The sequence below is a fragment of the Ruditapes philippinarum genome, unplaced genomic scaffold, assembly GCF_026571515.1.
Source record: "Ruditapes philippinarum isolate M1 unplaced genomic scaffold, ASM2657151v2 ctg1835_1_1_1_1, whole genome shotgun sequence".
NCBI lineage: Eukaryota > Metazoa > Mollusca > Bivalvia > Venerida > Veneridae > Ruditapes > Ruditapes philippinarum.
In genome coordinates this window covers 50,636-68,941 of record NW_026853602.1, presented here as the reverse complement: position 1 = coordinate 68,941, position 18,306 = coordinate 50,636, and the positions used below count along the sequence as shown (strand labels likewise).

Genomic DNA, 18,306 nt, shown 5'->3' with positions numbered 1-18,306 from the left:
ATTAATTTTGCTAAAGCAGATCACACCCGGCGCTACCGCGACTCTAGTAAAATCCATTAGTCGCATGCGGTGCTCCCGCAACTCTTGTAAAATCAACAAGTCACACGCAGCGCTACCGCGACTCTAGTAGAAACCCACGCGTTACATCTGGTGCTACCACGCATTTAGGAAAATCCACGCGTTAACCTGGCGCTTCCACACATCTAGTAAAAGCCACGTGTTACACCTGGCGCTACCACGCATCTTGTAAAATCTACGCGTCGCACGCAGCGCTACCGCGACTCTAGTAAACCCCACGTGTTACATCTGGCGCTACCACGCATCTAGTAAAATCCACTAGTAACACGCAGCGGCACTATCGCAACTGTAGAAGAATCCACTAGTTACACGCAGCGGCGCTATCGCAACTCTAGAAGAATCCACTAGTCACACGCGATGCCAGCGCCACTAGTAAAATGTACTAATCATATGCGCTGCTGGCGACTCTAGTAAAATCCACTAGCAAGCGCTATCACGACACTAATAAAATTCACTTGAGTCAAATATAAATTCCAGATCAAGTTCTAGAATTCCTAGAATAACGATATTAAACATGTATATAATCATATCGACATAACATAAGTTTAAGCATATTTTTTTATTTAAGATATATACACATGTAGATATTTTGCACATTAAAGCAGAAAAGAATTACACCAAGAGCTGCAATAGCTCGTGGTAGTTTTCTCCTTTAACAAAAGCTATCAAATAACATTCCAGTTAAGGGTTAGTTAATTAACCAATGGATTTCCTGTACATAATTTCAATTATTTAGATAATTCAGAACTTAGTTCGATTGTAGAGGAAGCTATAAGCTTAAGATCTGTGAATAGACACGATATTTCATATTCTAAATATGCGCCTGTAAGTTCAGGGCTGTGTTAAACATGTTTGCATAATAAGTTTATAGATCCCATCTATGATTTAGACTCTGTCTATTTATCTGATTCAACTGGCGTCCACTTTACACAGAACGTTTTCGGTTCAACGAAAGCACCAGGCTGTGTATATATTAATGTCTGCGGACCATCAGTAAATTTAAAATGTTTCAAAAGAGTGCTTAATGTAATGAGAAGTTCCATTTGAGCAAGTTTGGCAGCTAGACAATATCTCGATCCTGAAATATATAACACAAACTTGTTAATTAAGATTAAAGATGTTCAATACATTGAAATATTCAATACTCATACTTATAGTGTTGTACATGCTATGTTTGTCTGTGGGATGAGATAAATAAATTAAATGCTGAGATTAAAGAGATTATAATATGTTGTGTACTATTGATTTCAATGAAATAATGATTTTGAAAAGTAATGTATTTTATGAAATGGATCTTGTTTCATCTGTTATATGAAATGGAATTTGTTTTATCTGCTATTACCTATTGAATATGGCATGTATGCTTCTTTTTTATCCAATTTATCGTCTTTGATAAATCTGTCCGGATTAAATGTATCAGGATCCTCCCAGCACGTGGGATCAACGTGCACGGACTGTAGATGAGTTAATACCATTGTATCTTTCGGAATTAAGAACTCCTCAAATTCAACCTCCTCGTGAACGGCATGCGGGACCGACAGTGGTGCTGAAAAACATTTTACACCTTAAATACAGAATCAATATATGATGAGCCCATGTTTATATTATTCCACAATATGTCACTCATGTTCACGTATACGAGTACATTAGCACACAAACCGCTTTTTACCCTAGCCCGCTTTGCACGATGCTCATCGCATTTTCACCATCGTGTCATGACGTGCCCGTGCTTAACGCATACTTTTTAATTAACATTAAACTTAGTTATAGCGAGCTCGATCGTCGTCCGTAAGATCACACAGATTATATCTTATTCTAATTATTTATACACATCCGTTGTTACTTCTTTGGGTTTTTCTGTCTATTTGTATTATAATTCATAATACGTTTTAGGGCTCTTTTCTTCTTCTTTGTTTTTATTTTATCTTTATATTGTATACAAGTAAGACGACAACAGCTATTTCAAGCCATCAAATTTCACTTAACAATATCTTTTACATTAATCTACCATGGATACACAATCATTCTTAAACGTGCGTGGTTAATGTAGTCAAGAATTTGAAATAAAAGAATACTAAACTAATTTTATTGCTTTGGGGGATTTTACATCCTGTACTAGTTGATACTTGATACAAGAGTGGTTTATACTGTTTTATACCGGTAAGTGAGAACTCGGTATAAATGAGTCGGGAAACAAAACTTACATGCTGTTTTAGTACACATGTACGTACATTTACACATAATACAAACATGTATCTACCTATGTTAGCCAATCGAAGAACCTCTTGAACGGTTGCTTCTATATACGGGACTTTTTCTATGTCTTCCATAGATATCGTCTTGTTATCTTCTGTCGTCTGCTGTTTAGAAATGGAACATTTATTAACTATGAATTGTACCGACATTCAAATGCGACTGATGTGCTGGCTCGAACTTTAAATGTTTCCTTGTGCTTCTACAGATGTTAATGCATATAAAGGTGCACAAACGATTTATTTTATCAATATACAAGTGTGATTGCAAAAAGATTTTATTCTACCTGGTGTTCGACTATGCCTGACATAACGTACAGAGGAACATAAAAAAATAAAGAAAAAGGTCTAAAAGGCTTACAGAGTAGCAATGTTCACACAAATTGCCGATTTTTGTTTGTAATAAATCACAAGGTGGTTCCTTTACCCTTAAGTAACACACAATGTGCCACTTTTTGTAACAACACACAGCGTAGCACTGATTTCTGTGAAATAACATACGGTAAGATGCATGAAATAGCATGGGTTGGAGCATCTGTCTTTAAATCACATACGGAAAGATGCCTAAAAAGCATGGGTTGGGGCTTCTGTTTTAAGTAACGTACGGAAAGATGCCTAAAAAGCATGGGTTGGAGCTTCTGTCTTTAAATAACGTACGGAAAGATGCCTAAAAACCATGGGTTGGAGCTTCTGTCTTAAACAACATACGGAAAGATGCCTAAAAACCATGGGTTGGAGCTTCTGTCATAAATAACATACGAAAAGATGCCTAAAAAGGCATAGGTTGGCGCAACAGTTTTAAGAAACGTTCGGAAAGATGCCTAAAAACCATAGGTTGGAGCATCTGTCTTTAAATCACATACGGCAAGATGTCTAAAAAGCATGGGTTGGAGCTTCTGTCTTAAATAACATACGGAAAGATGCCTAAAAAGCATGGGTTGGAGCTTCTGTCTTAAATAACATCCGGAAAGATGCCTAAAAAGGCATAGGTTGGCGCAAATGTCTTAAGAAACGTGCGGAAAGATGCCTAAAAACCATAGGTTGGAGCATCTGTCTTTAAATCACATACGGAAAGATGTCTAAAAAGCATGGGTTGGAGCTTCTGTCTTAAATAACATACGGAAAGATGCCTAAAAAGGCATAGGTTGGCGCAACTGTCTTAAGAAACGTACGGAAAGATGCCTAAAAAGCATGGGTTGGAGCATCTGTCTTAAATAACATACGGAAAGATGCCTAAAAAGGCATAGGTTGGCGCAACTGTCTTAAGAAACGTACGGAAAGATGCCTAAAAAGCATGGGTTGGAGCTTCTGTTTTAAGTAACGTACGGAAAGATGCCTAAAAAGCATGGGTTGGAGCATCTGTCTTAAACAATGTGCGGCGAAGAACCTGACGTTTCCCCAATTAGTAAAGCTGTAAATTAGTAAAGCTATAAATTATTGTGTGAAAATCATCACATCGGTCCTATTTACAGTTAAATTTAAATGATGTGCAGCAAAGATGTATGTTGTTGCATTTAGTTCACATTTAAAGTTATGTAAAGACTTTTTTTTTTATTTACCTGTAATATGTACTGACGACATTTTTCTTGTACATCTGTATGTGTGACCATGTAACCAATCAGCCATACTAGACCTATAGCAACATTTTCAGTCCCCGCCACGAAAAAATCTCGTACAATATGACAAATATTCTCCTCTGAAAAATAAGCGTGGTCACGTCATGATAAGAACGATAGAGCAGTTTGTAACAAGGAAATTAAAACATGAAAATGTTTGTTTTAAGCATGCTCGTTAATGAAAGAAAGATGAGAATAACAATGCAGGCATTTTAATTGTTTATGATATCTATATAACCACAAATATTTACACAATTATATAGAGTATTATATAGTAGATACTAGTTTTATTGCGCTACCATAACATATACATAATTAACGGTGGCTTAATTCAATAATGGCCATTTTAGACAGAATTATAGGACAAATTTTATCTACGAAATAAATAAAAAAGATAACACCTGCTAATACAGTCATAAAAAAGATTAACATTAAAAGATGATATGTGAAAACTTTGGCACAAGATGAGCAAGGAATAAGAAATATTTTATAAGATGTATTGAAAGTCATGATCAAGTCCAGGATGAAATGATTAGCAATGGTTAAGTAAACACATATATAAAACAAGGAGTAAACATGATAAGCTAACACATTTTGTCATTATGTTACAGTTATCCAGTTTCACAACTTTTAAATACAGTTAATATATCTATTAACAGCTGGTTATGCTTTCCATAATCTAAACAGTTTTTTTGTGTGCTAAAATCCTTATAATATCTGGGTGGAGGAACAAAAATTGAAACTTATCTTTATCACCTATGATTTGAACGTTTTCAAAGGCTTTGCAGGCCTTTTCAACAAGTATATATTATATAACTGTTATACAATGGACATTGTATCAGGACGTGTATTTGTCTCAGGACATGTATTTCCGTTTCAACTTTATCCATACAGAATGGACAATTTCTATCAAGCTATTGTAGTTCTTCATAACAGCCAATTTCTACGTTAAGTGGTGCAACATCACCGCGGAATTTGACAAGAGCAGTGTTAAAGAATACTTGTGACAGTACATCATATAGTGGTCTACTTGTGAAACATACTTTCATCGTTTATTATCAAATTTATATCCATGCAGCATCATAAAATATAATACACATTATCATAAACATTACCATCATACTATAACATCCTTACATAATAAACGTATACTCGTGAACACGGAAAATAACATGAAGTATTCTGTTATAACACCTGTAAGGTTTTTTACCTGTGACACAATTTTCTTCTCCCTCCTGTGCTAGGTAAAGATCTACAAGGCTGGTGATATTTTCTTTGTTAAATGTTTCTCGTGCCGTCTGAATTTTGGTATGAATGAATTCTGATACCTTCGAAATGACACATCTACTTTCTTTTGTCTGCAATAAAAACATGTACACTTAGTTATTTTATAAATTTGAAAAGATATATTATGTATATTAATCAGACATTACACATATAAAATAAGGTGATATCTGTACCGGTAAGGTCACGTCATCAGGCAGGGTGCCAAACAGGACCCATCCCATCAAGTAAAAATGTCCGTGGAAGCGTCATTTGATTGGACGGTACAGCGCATTTTCGTAATTTACTCTATTGAAAATGTATTTTTTATTTTGCTTTAATATATTTCTTATCTGTCTATAACGTGCGGTAAAGGGTGATATAGCTGCGGTAAATACACGGTGATATAGCTGCGGTAAATACAGGGTTATATAACTGCGGTAAATACAGGGTGATATAGCTGTAGTAAATATGGGTTTATATAACTGCGGTAAATACAGGGTGATATAGCTGCGTAAATACAGGGTTATATAACTGCAGTAAATACAGGGTGATATAGCTGCGGTAAATACAGGGTTATATAACTGCGGTAAATGCAAGGTGATAAACCTGCGGTAAATACAGGGTGATATAGTAGCGGTAAATACAGGGTGATATAGCTGCGGTAAATACAGTGTGATATAGCTGCGATAAATGCAGGGTGATATAGCTGTATGGAAGTTATCTTACCTTTTTTGAGTCTGGCAGTTTTTGTAAAACAGGGAAAAAGTTGAGAGGATTCTTAATTCCTTGTCGCTGCAGAAGCTGATCCATTAAACCGATAAACTCTTGAAACTCTGTGTCCGCGTACTCGTACCTTAAAATGTAATAATAATGTAATAATAAAAATACTACTACTACTAATAATAATATAATGGTGATGATGATGGTGGTGGTGGTGGTGATACACTGTACAAGTGATGGTGGTGGTGATAATGATGATATTGGTGATGGTGGCGGTGATGATGATGATGATGATGATGTTGATCATGGTTATGATGATGATGATGATGATGATGATTCGTAACGTTCTTATAAGGGCACATTTCAATCTTTGAATTACAGAAACACTCGAGAAATATTTTTCTGTAAATTTAGTTCTTATGTTAACACTTCCCTTCATACAAACATGTATATTAATAAACGTAAATTAATTTACAGTTACAGGTACAGTTACAGACATAGTGTTTCTTTTAAAACAATGTCCGTTCGGTCAGCAAAAGTGTGCGATCAAAGTTATTTAAATTCAAGAAATCTAAGAATATAATGACTAATATTATTGGAAGTTATATTGACTAAACAACTTTAAAAGCTCATATAAATTAAAGCTCATATAACCAAAAAATATTTTTACTTCTCGAAATAATTTTAATTTTGACGTTCTGTTTAAGAAAGTTAGTGATTAAATAGTGTATAATTATTAAAGTTTACTGGTCTATGAAATCATGTAAAATAAATCCAGTTAATTTACTGGTATATGAAATCGAGTAGAAAGAAAAACAAATAAATTCACTAGTCTATGAAATCATGTAGAATAAATCAAGTTCATTAACTGGTCTATGAAATTGTCTAGAATAAATCAAGTTAATTCACTGGTCTATGAAATCATATAGAATAAATCAATTTAATTCACTGGTCTATGAAATTGTGTAGAATAAATCAAGATAATTCACTGGTCTATGAAATCGTGTAGAATAAATCAAGTTAATTCACTGGTCTATGAAATCGTGTAGAATAAATCATGTTACTTTACTGGTCTATGAAATCGTGTAGAATAAATCAACTTAATTTACTTGTCTATGAAATCGTGTAGAATAAATAAAGTCAATTCACTGGTCTATGAAATCGTGTAGAATAAATCAAGTAAATTCACTGGTCTATGAAATCGTGTAGAATAAATCAAGTAAATTCACTGGTCTATGAAATCGTGTAGAATAAATCAAATTAATTTACTGGTCTATGAAATCGTGTAGAATAAATCAACTTAATTTACTGGTCTATGAAATCGTGTAGAATAAATCAAGTTAATTCACTGGTCTTTGAAATCGTGTAGAATAAATCAAATTAATTTACTGGTCTATGAAATCGTGTAGAATAAATCAACTTAATTTACTGGTCTATGAAATCGTGTAGAGTAAATCAAGTCAATTCACTGGTCTATGAAATCGTGTAGAATAAATCAAGTTAATTCACTGGTCTATGAAATCGTTTAGAATAAATCATGTTACTTTGCTGGTCTATCAAACCGTGTAGAATAAATGAAGTTAATTTACTGGTCTATGAAATCGTGTAGAATAAATCTAGTTAATTCACTGGTCTATGAAATCGTGTAGAATAAATCATGTTTATCTACTGGTCTATAAAATTGTTTAGAATAAATCAAGTTAATTTACTGGTCTATGAAATCGTGTAGAATAAATCAAGTTAATCTAATGGCCTATGAAATCGTGTAAAATAAATCAAGTTAATTTACTGGTCTATGGAATCGTGTAGAATAAATCATGTTAATTCACTGGTGTATGAAATTGTTTAGAACAAATCAAGTTAATTCACTGGTCTATAAAATCGTGTAGAATAAATCATGTTAATTTACTGGTCTATGAAATTGTTAAGAATAAATCAAGTTAATTCGCTGGTCTATGAAATCGTGCAGATTAAATCAAGTTAATTCACTGGTCTATGAAATTGTTTAGAATAAATAAAGTAAATTTACTGGTCTATGAAATCGTGTAGAATAAATCACGTAAATTCACTGGTCTATGAAATCGTGTAGAATAAATCAATTTAATTAAATGGTCTATGAAATCGTGTAGAATAAATCAAGTTAATTCACTGGTCTATGAAATCGTGTAGAATAAATCAAGTTAATTCACTGGTCTATGAAATCGTGTAAAATAAATCAAGTTAATTCACTGGTCTATGAAATCGAACAGAATAAAACAAGTAAATTCACTGGTCTATAAAATCGTGTAGAATAAATCAAGTTAATTAACTGGTCTATGAAATATAGTAGAATAAATTAAGTTAATTCACTGCATGGTCTATGAAATCGTGTAGAATAAAATCATGTTAATTTACTGGTCTATGAAATTTTGTAGAATAAATCAACTTAATTTACTGGTCTATGAAATCGTGAAGAATAAATCATGTTTATCTACTGGTCTATGAAATTGTTTAGAATAAATCAAGTTAATTCACTGGTCTATGAAATCGTGTAGAATAAATCATGTTAATTTACTGGTCTATGAAATCGTGTAGAATAAATCAAGTTAATTCACTGGTCTATGAAATTGTGTAGAATAAATCATGTTAATTTACTGGTCTATGAAATTGTTTAGAATAAATCAAGTTAATTCACTGGTCTATAAAATCGTGTAGAATAAATCAACTTAATTTACTGGTCTATGAAATTGTTTAGAATAAATCAAGTTAATTCACTGGTCTATAAAATTGTGTTGAATAAATCATGTTAATTTACTGGTCTATGAAATTGTTTAGAATAAATCAAGTTAATTCGCTGGTCTATGGAATCGTTCAGAATAAATCATGTTAATTTACTGGTCCATGAAATTGTTTAGAATAAATCAAGTTAATTCACTTGTCTATAAAATCGTGTACAATAAATCATGTTAATTTACTGGTCTATGAAATTGTTTAGAATAAATCAAGTTAATTCACTGGTCTATAAAATCGTTTACAATAAATCATGTTAATTTACTGGTCTATGAAATTGTTTAGAATAAATCAAGTTAATTTGCTGGTCTATGAAATCGTGCAGAATAAATCAAGTTAATTCACTGGTCTATGAAATCGTGTAGAATAAATCAAGTTAATTTACTGGTCTATGAAATCGTGTAGAATAAATCAAGTTAATTTACTGGTCTATGAAATATAGTAGAATAAATTAAGTTAATTCACTGCATGGTCTATGAAATCGTGTAGAATAAATCATTTTTATTTACTGGTCTATTAAATCAAGAATCACGTGGTTCAGGAACACGTGCCTACTTGATAATTAATACATGCACCTACTTCAACACTTCACAGATCATTATGTATGATACAGACATACTTTTAAATTGCATTAAGTGCATCCTGTATGTATTGTGACGAACACAAAAACAAAAATATGATCATTTTAAAGACGGTGAACATGAAAGGTCATTTTCTGATAACTGAGGTCATAGAGTTCTGTACCTATATAGAGAGATTTTTGAATTTTCTTTAAAATAATAGAGAAGATAGTTTGATAAAAAAATTGGCAAACATCTGAAAAATGTGATTATCTTACCAAATATATTGCAATATATACCAGTCTAATCTAGATTAATACAAGTATTATGCCAGTATAAATCTGGATTGTTGGCTAAAGTTAGCACAAGATTTTAGCCAGTATTAGTCTAGAATGTTGGCAAAAGTAAGTACATGTTCTATGCCAGTATTAGTCTGGAATGTTGGCTTAAGTAAGTACATGTTCTATGCCAGTATTAGTATGGAATGTTGGCTAAGTAAGTACATGTTCTATGCCAGTATTAGTATGGAATGTTGGCTTAAGTAAGTACATGTTCTATGCCAGTATTAGTCTGGAATGTTGGCTTAAGTAAGTACATGTTCTATGCCAGTATTAGTATGGAATGTTGGCTTAAGTAAGTACATGTTCTATGCCAGTATTAGTATGGAATGTTGGCTAAGTAAGTACATGTTCTATGCCAGTATTAGTCTGGAATGTTGGCTAAAGTAAGTACATGTTCTATGCCAGTACATGTTTTAGTCTGGAATGTTAACTAAAATCATTGCATGTTCTCTGCCTGTAATTTTTTAAGCCAAAATCAGTACAGGTATTATGCTAGTATTAGTCTGAATTGTCGTTCTAGATAAATACAGGTGTTATATCAATTTTAGCTGTATTGTTTGTTATTTTAATGTAGTCAGGTCAGTAAATATATCACAACTTTCATGTTTCTATCAACAGTTACTATTTCACTTATGTTAAAGAATAATTGATATTCTAGCTAAGACATTAAATGCGAATATACCGCTGAAAAAAAAAATATTTGAGAGGACTTTATACATCATATATTGTACTGTTATAATGTATCATATCTGCTGTAAGCAATGTCAACCTGTCAAAAAAATATTTAAAAATTTTGATTTGCTTATTTCACCAATAAATGAAGGAAAATTACTCTAACAAGTTGTGGATGGTGAACTATGTGTGTAAAATGATCTTATCATATTATAAGATGTGTCGCTTCACTAGAACAGTTAAATGACATTAGTTTTTCAGGTATTTTTATATGTATATAATTGAGTATAGTTTAAATGTTATGACATATTTAGAAATTTCAGTATTTTCAATTTATTTCATAAACAGATTTTCAAAGCAAAATGGCTGTTAGGTGTAAAATTTCTTGCCCGTGACGGGGTTTAAACCCATACGGTCAGCAATCCTCAAATAACTAGTCCCTTGTGTATAACATTTGCAGATTTTGGTAAATATGAATATAGAATACTCGATAATACACTCATGCTCTGTATCCTTCTATTCTTGCAGTAGCTAGATTGTTATTTAACGCACTCAATAATGAAGCTGACTTATGTTCAATGTTATATTAAAAGTTTAAGTCATCTTGTGAATCAATACAGGGACGTACGACCATCTTGTAAACAATGGCGTATTCCATCTACCAGTATCTTGGTAATATCAGGTAATATACAGGGACGTACGACCATCTTGTAAACAGTGGCGTATTCCATCTACCAGTATCTTGGTAATATCAGGAAATATATAGGGACGTAAGACAGACTCACAATATAAAATTGTCCAGATGTCCGCACGTCCCTGTATTGAATTACCAAGATAGTCATACAATACAGGAAAGTAGCGTCACCTTGTGAATCAATACAGGGGTGTAAAGGTATATGGTAAACTTAAGCTGTCAATCAACACAGGGGCGTACAAACATCTGATTAATGTCACCTCGTGAATCAAAACAAGGACGTACACAAATTAAAGTAATGTCTCTTTGTGAATGAACACGGCGACTTACGGTCATCTGGGTACTGTTATCTGATTCAATACAGAGACGTTCGGCCATCTCTTGTAAATCAATACCGGACGTACGGTCGTTTAGGTTACGCACTTTGTGAATAAATACAAAGACGTAAGGCCATCAGGGTAACATCTAGGTAATGTCACATTGTGAATCAATACATGCACGAATGGACATCTGGGTAACGTCAATATGTAAATTAATACAGAGAGGTAAGGCCATCTGGATTACGTAACCTTGTGAATCAATACAGAAACGTCGGACATTCTTGGTAACATCACATTGTGAATCAATACAGAAACGTCAGGCCTTCTTGGTAACGTCACACTGTGAATCAATACAAAAACGTCAGACCTTCTTGGTACGTCACACTGTGAATCAATACAAAAACGTCAGACCTTCTTGGTAACGTCACACTGTGAATCAATACAAAAACGTCAGGCCTTCTTGGTACGTCACACTGTGAATCAATACAGAAACGTCAGACCTTCTTGGTACGTCACACTGTGAATCAATACAGAAACGTCAGACCTTCTTGGTAACGTCACGCTGTGAATCAATACAGAAACGTCAGACCTTCTTGGTAACGTCACACTGTGAATCAATACAGAAATGTCAGACCTTCTTGGTACGTCATACTGTGAATCAATACAGAAACGTCAGACCTTCTTGGTAACGTCACACTGTGAAATCAATACAAAAACGTCAGACCTTCTTGGTACGTCACACTGTGAATCAATACAGAAACGTCAGACCTTCTTGGTACGTCACACTGTGAATCAATACAAAAACGTCAGACCTTCTTGGTAACGTCACACTGTGAATCAATACAAAAACGCCAGACCTTCTTGGTACGTCACACTGTGAATCAATACAGAAACGTCAGACCTTCTTGGTATGTCACACTGTGAATCAATACAAAAACGTCAGACCTTCTTGGTAACGTCACACTGTGAATCAATACAAAAACGTCAGACCTTCTTGGTACGTCACACTGTGAATCAATACAAAAACGTCAGATCTTCTTGGTACGTCACACTGTGAATCAAATACAAAAACGTCAGACCTTCTTGGTAACGTCACACTGTAAATCAATACATAAACGTCAGACCTTCTTTTGGTAACGTCACACTGTGAATCAATACAGAAACGTCAGACCTTCTTGGTACGTCACACTTTGAATCAATACAAAAACGTCAGACCTTCTTGGTAACGTCCAATGTGAATCAATACAGAAACGTCAGACCTTCTTGGTAACGTCACACTGTGAATCAATACAAAAACGTCAGACCTTCTTGGTAACGTCACACTGTGAATCAATACAAAAACGTCAGACCTTCTTGGTAACGTCAAACTGTGAATCAATACAGAAACGTCAGGCCATCTTGGTAACGTCACACTGTGAATCAATACAGAAACGTCAGACCTTCTTGGTAACGTCACACTGTGAATCACTACAGAAACGTCAGACAATCTTGGTAACGTCACACTGAGTATCAATAATACAGGTACATCTGGGTCTTGGTACCTTGTGAATCAATACGGGTAAAAATGGAGAGCTGGGAAAAGTCACAATGTGAATCAATACAGGTCGTACGGCCGTCTGGGTAGTGTCAAAATGTGAATCAATACAGGACGTAAGATCTTATGGGTAACGTCAAAATGTGAATCAATATAGGGACGTACGGCCGTCTGGGTAGCGTTAAAATGTGAATCAATACAGGGACGTACGACCGTCTGGGTAACGTCACAATGGTAATCAATACAGGTCGTACGGCCGTCTGGGTAGGGTCAAAATGTGAATCAATACAGAACGTACGATCGTATGGGTAACGTCACAATGTGAATAAATATAGGGACGTTCAGCCATCTGGGTAACGTCAAAATGTGGTTCAATTTAGGGACGTACGGCCATCTTGGTAACGTCAAAATGTGAATCAATATAGGGACGTACGGCCATCTGGGTAACGTCAAAATGGTAATCAATATAGGGACGTACGGCCATCTGGGTGTCGTCACATTGTGAACCAAAACAGATCGTACGGTCGTCTTGGTAACGTCACAATGTGAATAAATACAGGCACGTACGGCCATCTGGGCAACGGCACAATGTGAATCAATACAGGGACGCATGGTCATCTGAGCAAAGTCACAATGTGAATCAATACCGAGACGTACAGTCATCTGAGGAAAGTCACAATGTGAATCAATACAGGGACGTGCGGTCATCTGGGTAACGGCACAATGTTAATCAATACAGGGACGTACGGTCATCTGAGCAAAGTCACAATGTGAATCAATACCGAGACGAACAGTCATCTGAGGAAAGTCACAATGTGAATCAATACAGAGACGTGCGGCCATCTGGGTAACGGCACAATGTTAATCAATACAGGGACGTACGGTCATCTGAGCAAAATCACAATGTGAATCATTACAGGGCCGTACGGTCATCTGAGCAAAGTCACAATGTGAATCAATAACAAGGACGTGCGGCCATCTGGGTAACGTCACAATGTTAATCAATGCCGGGACGTACGGCCATTCGGGTAACGGCACAATGTTAATCAATACAGGGACGTACGGCCATCTAGGTAACGGCACAATGTGAATCAATACCGGACGTACGGCCATCTGGGTAACGTCACAATGTTAATCAATAACGGGACGTACGGCCTCTGGGTAACGTCACAATGTTAATCAATACCGGGACGTACGACCATCTAGGTAACGGCACAATATGAATCAATACCAGAACGTACGGCCATCTTGGTAACGGCACAATGTGAATTCAATACAGGGACGTACGGTCATCTGGATAACGTCACAATGTGAATCAATACCGGGACGTACGGCCATCTGGGTAACGTCACAATGTGAATAAATACAGGGACGTACGGTCATATGAGCAAAGTCACAATGTGAATCAATACAGGGACGTACGGCTATCTGGATAACGTCACAATGCCGGGACGTACGGCCATTTGGGTAACGGCAACAATGTTAATCAATACAGGGACGTACGGCCATCTAGGTAACGGCACAATGTGAATCAATACCGGAACGTACGGCCATCTGGGTAACGTCACAATGTGAATCAATACAGGGACGTACGGCCATCTGGGTAACGTCACAATGTTAATCAATACCGGGACGTAGGGGCCTTCGGCCATCTGGATAACGTCACAATGTCAATCAATACCGGGACGTAGGGGCCTTCGGCCATCTGGGTAACGTCACAATGTGAATCAATACCGGGACGTAGGGGCCTTCGGCCATCTGGATAACGTCACAATGTTAATCAATACCGGGACGTAGGGGCCTTCGGCCATCTGGGTAACGTCACAATGTTAATCAATACCGGGACGTAGGGGCCTTCGGCCATCTGGGTAACGTCACAATGTGAATCAATACAGGGACGTTCGGCCATCTGGATAACGTCACAATGTTAATCAATACCGGGACGTACGACCATTCGGGTAACGGCAAAATGTTGATCAAGCCATCTGAGGATGTTATGACAGCCTTGTATTATAATATAATTAAACGTCTCTAGTACATCGGTAACGCTGAGAACATGAGACCAGTTTATAACTTTAAATTGCCAGTCTCATAGACCTTAGATAAGACAAATGATGTGTTCCTATAGTTTTGTATGTACAGAAATGTAATAGGCAATACAGCATATGATAGTTTTACCTTGATCCAAAGATCAGCCCGCAGTTGATATTACAAATGGCGTTGTAAAATATTTTCTTTAATGTCGACGAGTCTCCCTTTTCTGTAAGAAGAGCTTTAACGACCATTTCAGCCTCGATCTGAACTCTCTGGGTCAGTGTTACGGGTCCAAGCCCGGGAAAGACCGCGGGCAGAGCAAATGTTCGTATTTTGTCGTTTTGTAAACCGTTGGACCAAACAATACCTGCAAATACAAACACATATGATAAAGTAGATTGGTCCGAGTTAGTACTTAACAGCCTAGGTAAATTGTTCAATATTGATAACTGTCATATTGAAGGGTTATATTGAACTAGAGATTATATATTACCATTCTGTCAGATCAATATAATATATGCATGACTTGTATATATATAGATATGGAGATTGTTTATTATAGAAGTTGTAAACAGTTAAGCTGCTTTTCAAACTGTATAAATTATGTCATGTTGTAAACAGAGACCTTTAATATGTTTTATACTGACAAAATTGTACATTCATTTAGAAATACACATGTATCAAGTTACTGAACGCCGGAAAATGAACAGTATAATTATTTAAAAATGTCTGTATATTATTTCAGTATTCTCTCTATTGTCAACAAACCGGTTGTAAAAAGAAAATTATTTTCACCTGGTCATGTCAACAACTGATTCATTCAGCAAACAAATGCATAAAGCAAAATGATCTAAATATAGAGCTTTAAGATACGATAGTGTAGAAACACGATGGGTTTTGTTTAAGATATGTTGACTCGATCACATCAACAGCTCGGACATCGTTTATATGATAGACTGATGATCGGACAGTTGAGTATGAAATGACCTATAACCTGGGGCTGTTGTTGTTGTTCATTAAGACACTACATCATTATTCTGTTTCAGTAAAAATGAATGAATATATCTTTATTTTGCTACTGTTACTAACATTTGTTGAGACAGTAATTTTACAACAATCAGTTCATCACGGATCTGTGGTTTTATACCTAGACTACAATCATTCAGTCAACCATCAATCTTACTTCTGTAACGTGAATAGTTTAACTTCTCTACTTGAGAAATGTACATAGCAACCGGGGCCTAATTTGTTAACTGAAACGCCGAATAAGTTTTGACTTGATTTATAACTGCCTTATAAAGTAAAGATACTTTCCCTTTGTTGTTATAGTTTGGAATTCAATTATATTAGATACATCAACTAAAAACACATTTAGCCTTTCAATAACATAACAGCAGTTGAAATACATAAACGTTTATATCAAATATATTTGCTACATTTTAAAATTATTTTGCATCTTTCGTACATCAGTATAAAGCGTGTAAATTTATAGATTTTAAATGAATTCAATCCTATGTTAAGCTTTTTTAAATATTTTGTTTTCTTATCATTTTTCACTCGAATGCATTCCTTTTATGAAAGAATTTAGTATATTTATTCATACCTCAAGATAAACACGTAAACTTAAGAGTCTCTCACCTTTTGTAAGGTCCAGGGTTTTAATCTCCACTAACCATATTGGTCGGTATTTAAAATTATCCTTTTGATCTTGCAACACTTTTTTTACCTTATCATGTCCGAATACTACGAGCATTTTGACAGCCCCTAGTTGTAAATAAAGAACATCTCCGTGAGTTTTGCGCATCTCGTTCAGTTTCACATAAAACATCTCGTCCCCTTTAAGTTGCGATAAATTACCCAGTACAGGGTACCGCCTGGGTCCCGGGGGTAGGGTTTTCTTGTTATCCTTGTTCGACATGGCTATAGCTACAATTACAATGACAGCTAAACACACAAGTACTTGGATCGTGGTTGTAAATATATCAGGGTCGTAAACAAGCATGTGATTCGCTGGTTAGTCGCTATATAAAGAATAATGATAAAACGTGTAGGAAAAACCTTAGTTTAACTTTCTACACATCTTCCTTATTTCTGCATCCAAAATCACAAATATACAAGACGTTAGTGTTAATAACCCACACAACTAATTTAAGTAATTAACTCGTGACAATCTGTCATTACAAACTCTCTATATTTGTTTGTATATAAATTGACTACCACTTAAACTTATACAATAACGTAGCTGAGATCTGATAGAAATATATTCAACACTTGTATTTTCATAAAATATATAAGTTGTCAGCGTAAGCTTTAACTCTATAGATATAATATCCAGACTCAATCATATATATTACGTATAAACTATGGTCATATCAAGTTGTCATAATTGTTGAACAATTAAGTTAGAGTGGTAATTTCCTTCCTCTTTATAATATACTAATTATGACTTTATATCCTTAAGTATAAACATCCATGTAGAAATAAAATATAAATAATCCATTTCCCCAAGTTAAAGCATTTTAAACATGTGCATTAACAAAATAATAGTTATTCATACGCTTTAATTAATGCCAGTTTAACAAATTTTCCATAGCCAAGTGATTGACGTTCAAGTATATTTCGATTATATATACTTTAAACATTGATTAATCGTCTACAAAAGCCACCAAAAAACCCGTAAATAATATGAAAAAATATCCACAGAAAAAGTTAAAGTTTTGTAAAGCTGATAAAATCTTCTCAGGTTAGAGACTGCAGTATATAATCGGTAAAATTCTAAGAAAATTATCGTTCTGGCATCTCCAGGTTAAACATTATCTTTATAATAAACAGAATATCTTTCTCATTATCTCCAGGAATGTGTTACAAGTGGGTACGTAATTAGCCTACATAGTGTATAAACCAGCAGTCGTGAAATATAGTGTATATACTGGCAGTCGTGAAATAAAGTGTATATAGTACTATATACCAGCAGTCGTGAAATATAGTGTATATACCGGCAGTCGTGAAATATAGTATATATACCAGCAGTCGTGAGATATAGTATATATACCGGCAGTCGTGTAATATTAATGTATATACCAGCAGTCGTGAAATAAAGTGTATATACAGACAGTCGTGAAATAAAGTGTATATAGTACTATATACCAGCAGTCGTGAAATATAGTATATATACCGGCAGTCCGTGAAATATAGTATATATACCGGCAGTCGTGAGATATATTATATATACCGGCAGTCGTGAAATATAGTGTATATACCGGCAGTCGTGAAATATAGTGTATATACCGACAGTCGTGAAATATAATGTATATACCAGCAGTCGTGAAATATAGTGTATATAGTACTATATACCGGCAGTCGTGAAATATAGTCCGGCAGTCGTGAAATATAGTATATATACCGACAGTCGTGATATACCGGCAGTCGTGAATTATAGTATATATACCG

General features: G+C 34.9%; 1 protein-coding gene across 2 annotated transcripts; it reads right to left on the bottom strand.

Annotated features, from left to right (window-relative positions):
* Positions 1–618: 618 nt before the first annotated feature.
* Positions 619–17,257, bottom strand: LOC132737309 (cytochrome P450 2J4-like). 2 transcript variants are annotated; one of them, XM_060724573.1, is made up of 8 exons: positions 16,495–17,257; positions 15,001–15,223; positions 5,939–6,065; positions 5,157–5,304; positions 3,890–4,026; positions 2,339–2,435; positions 1,421–1,624; positions 619–1,156 (listed from the first exon to the last, which is right to left on the bottom strand). In XM_060724573.1, exons 1-8 carry the CDS (start codon positions 16,856–16,858, stop codon positions 975–977), a joined length of 1,482 nt encoding a protein of 493 aa, XP_060580556.1. In that variant the 5' UTR covers positions 16,859–17,257; the 3' UTR covers positions 619–974. The 2 variants fall into 2 exon arrangements, with proteins under 2 accessions (XP_060580556.1, XP_060580555.1); XM_060724572.1 differs by having other exon boundaries at positions 2,339–2,438; positions 16,495–17,221.
* Positions 17,258–18,306: the final 1,049 nt, after the last annotated feature.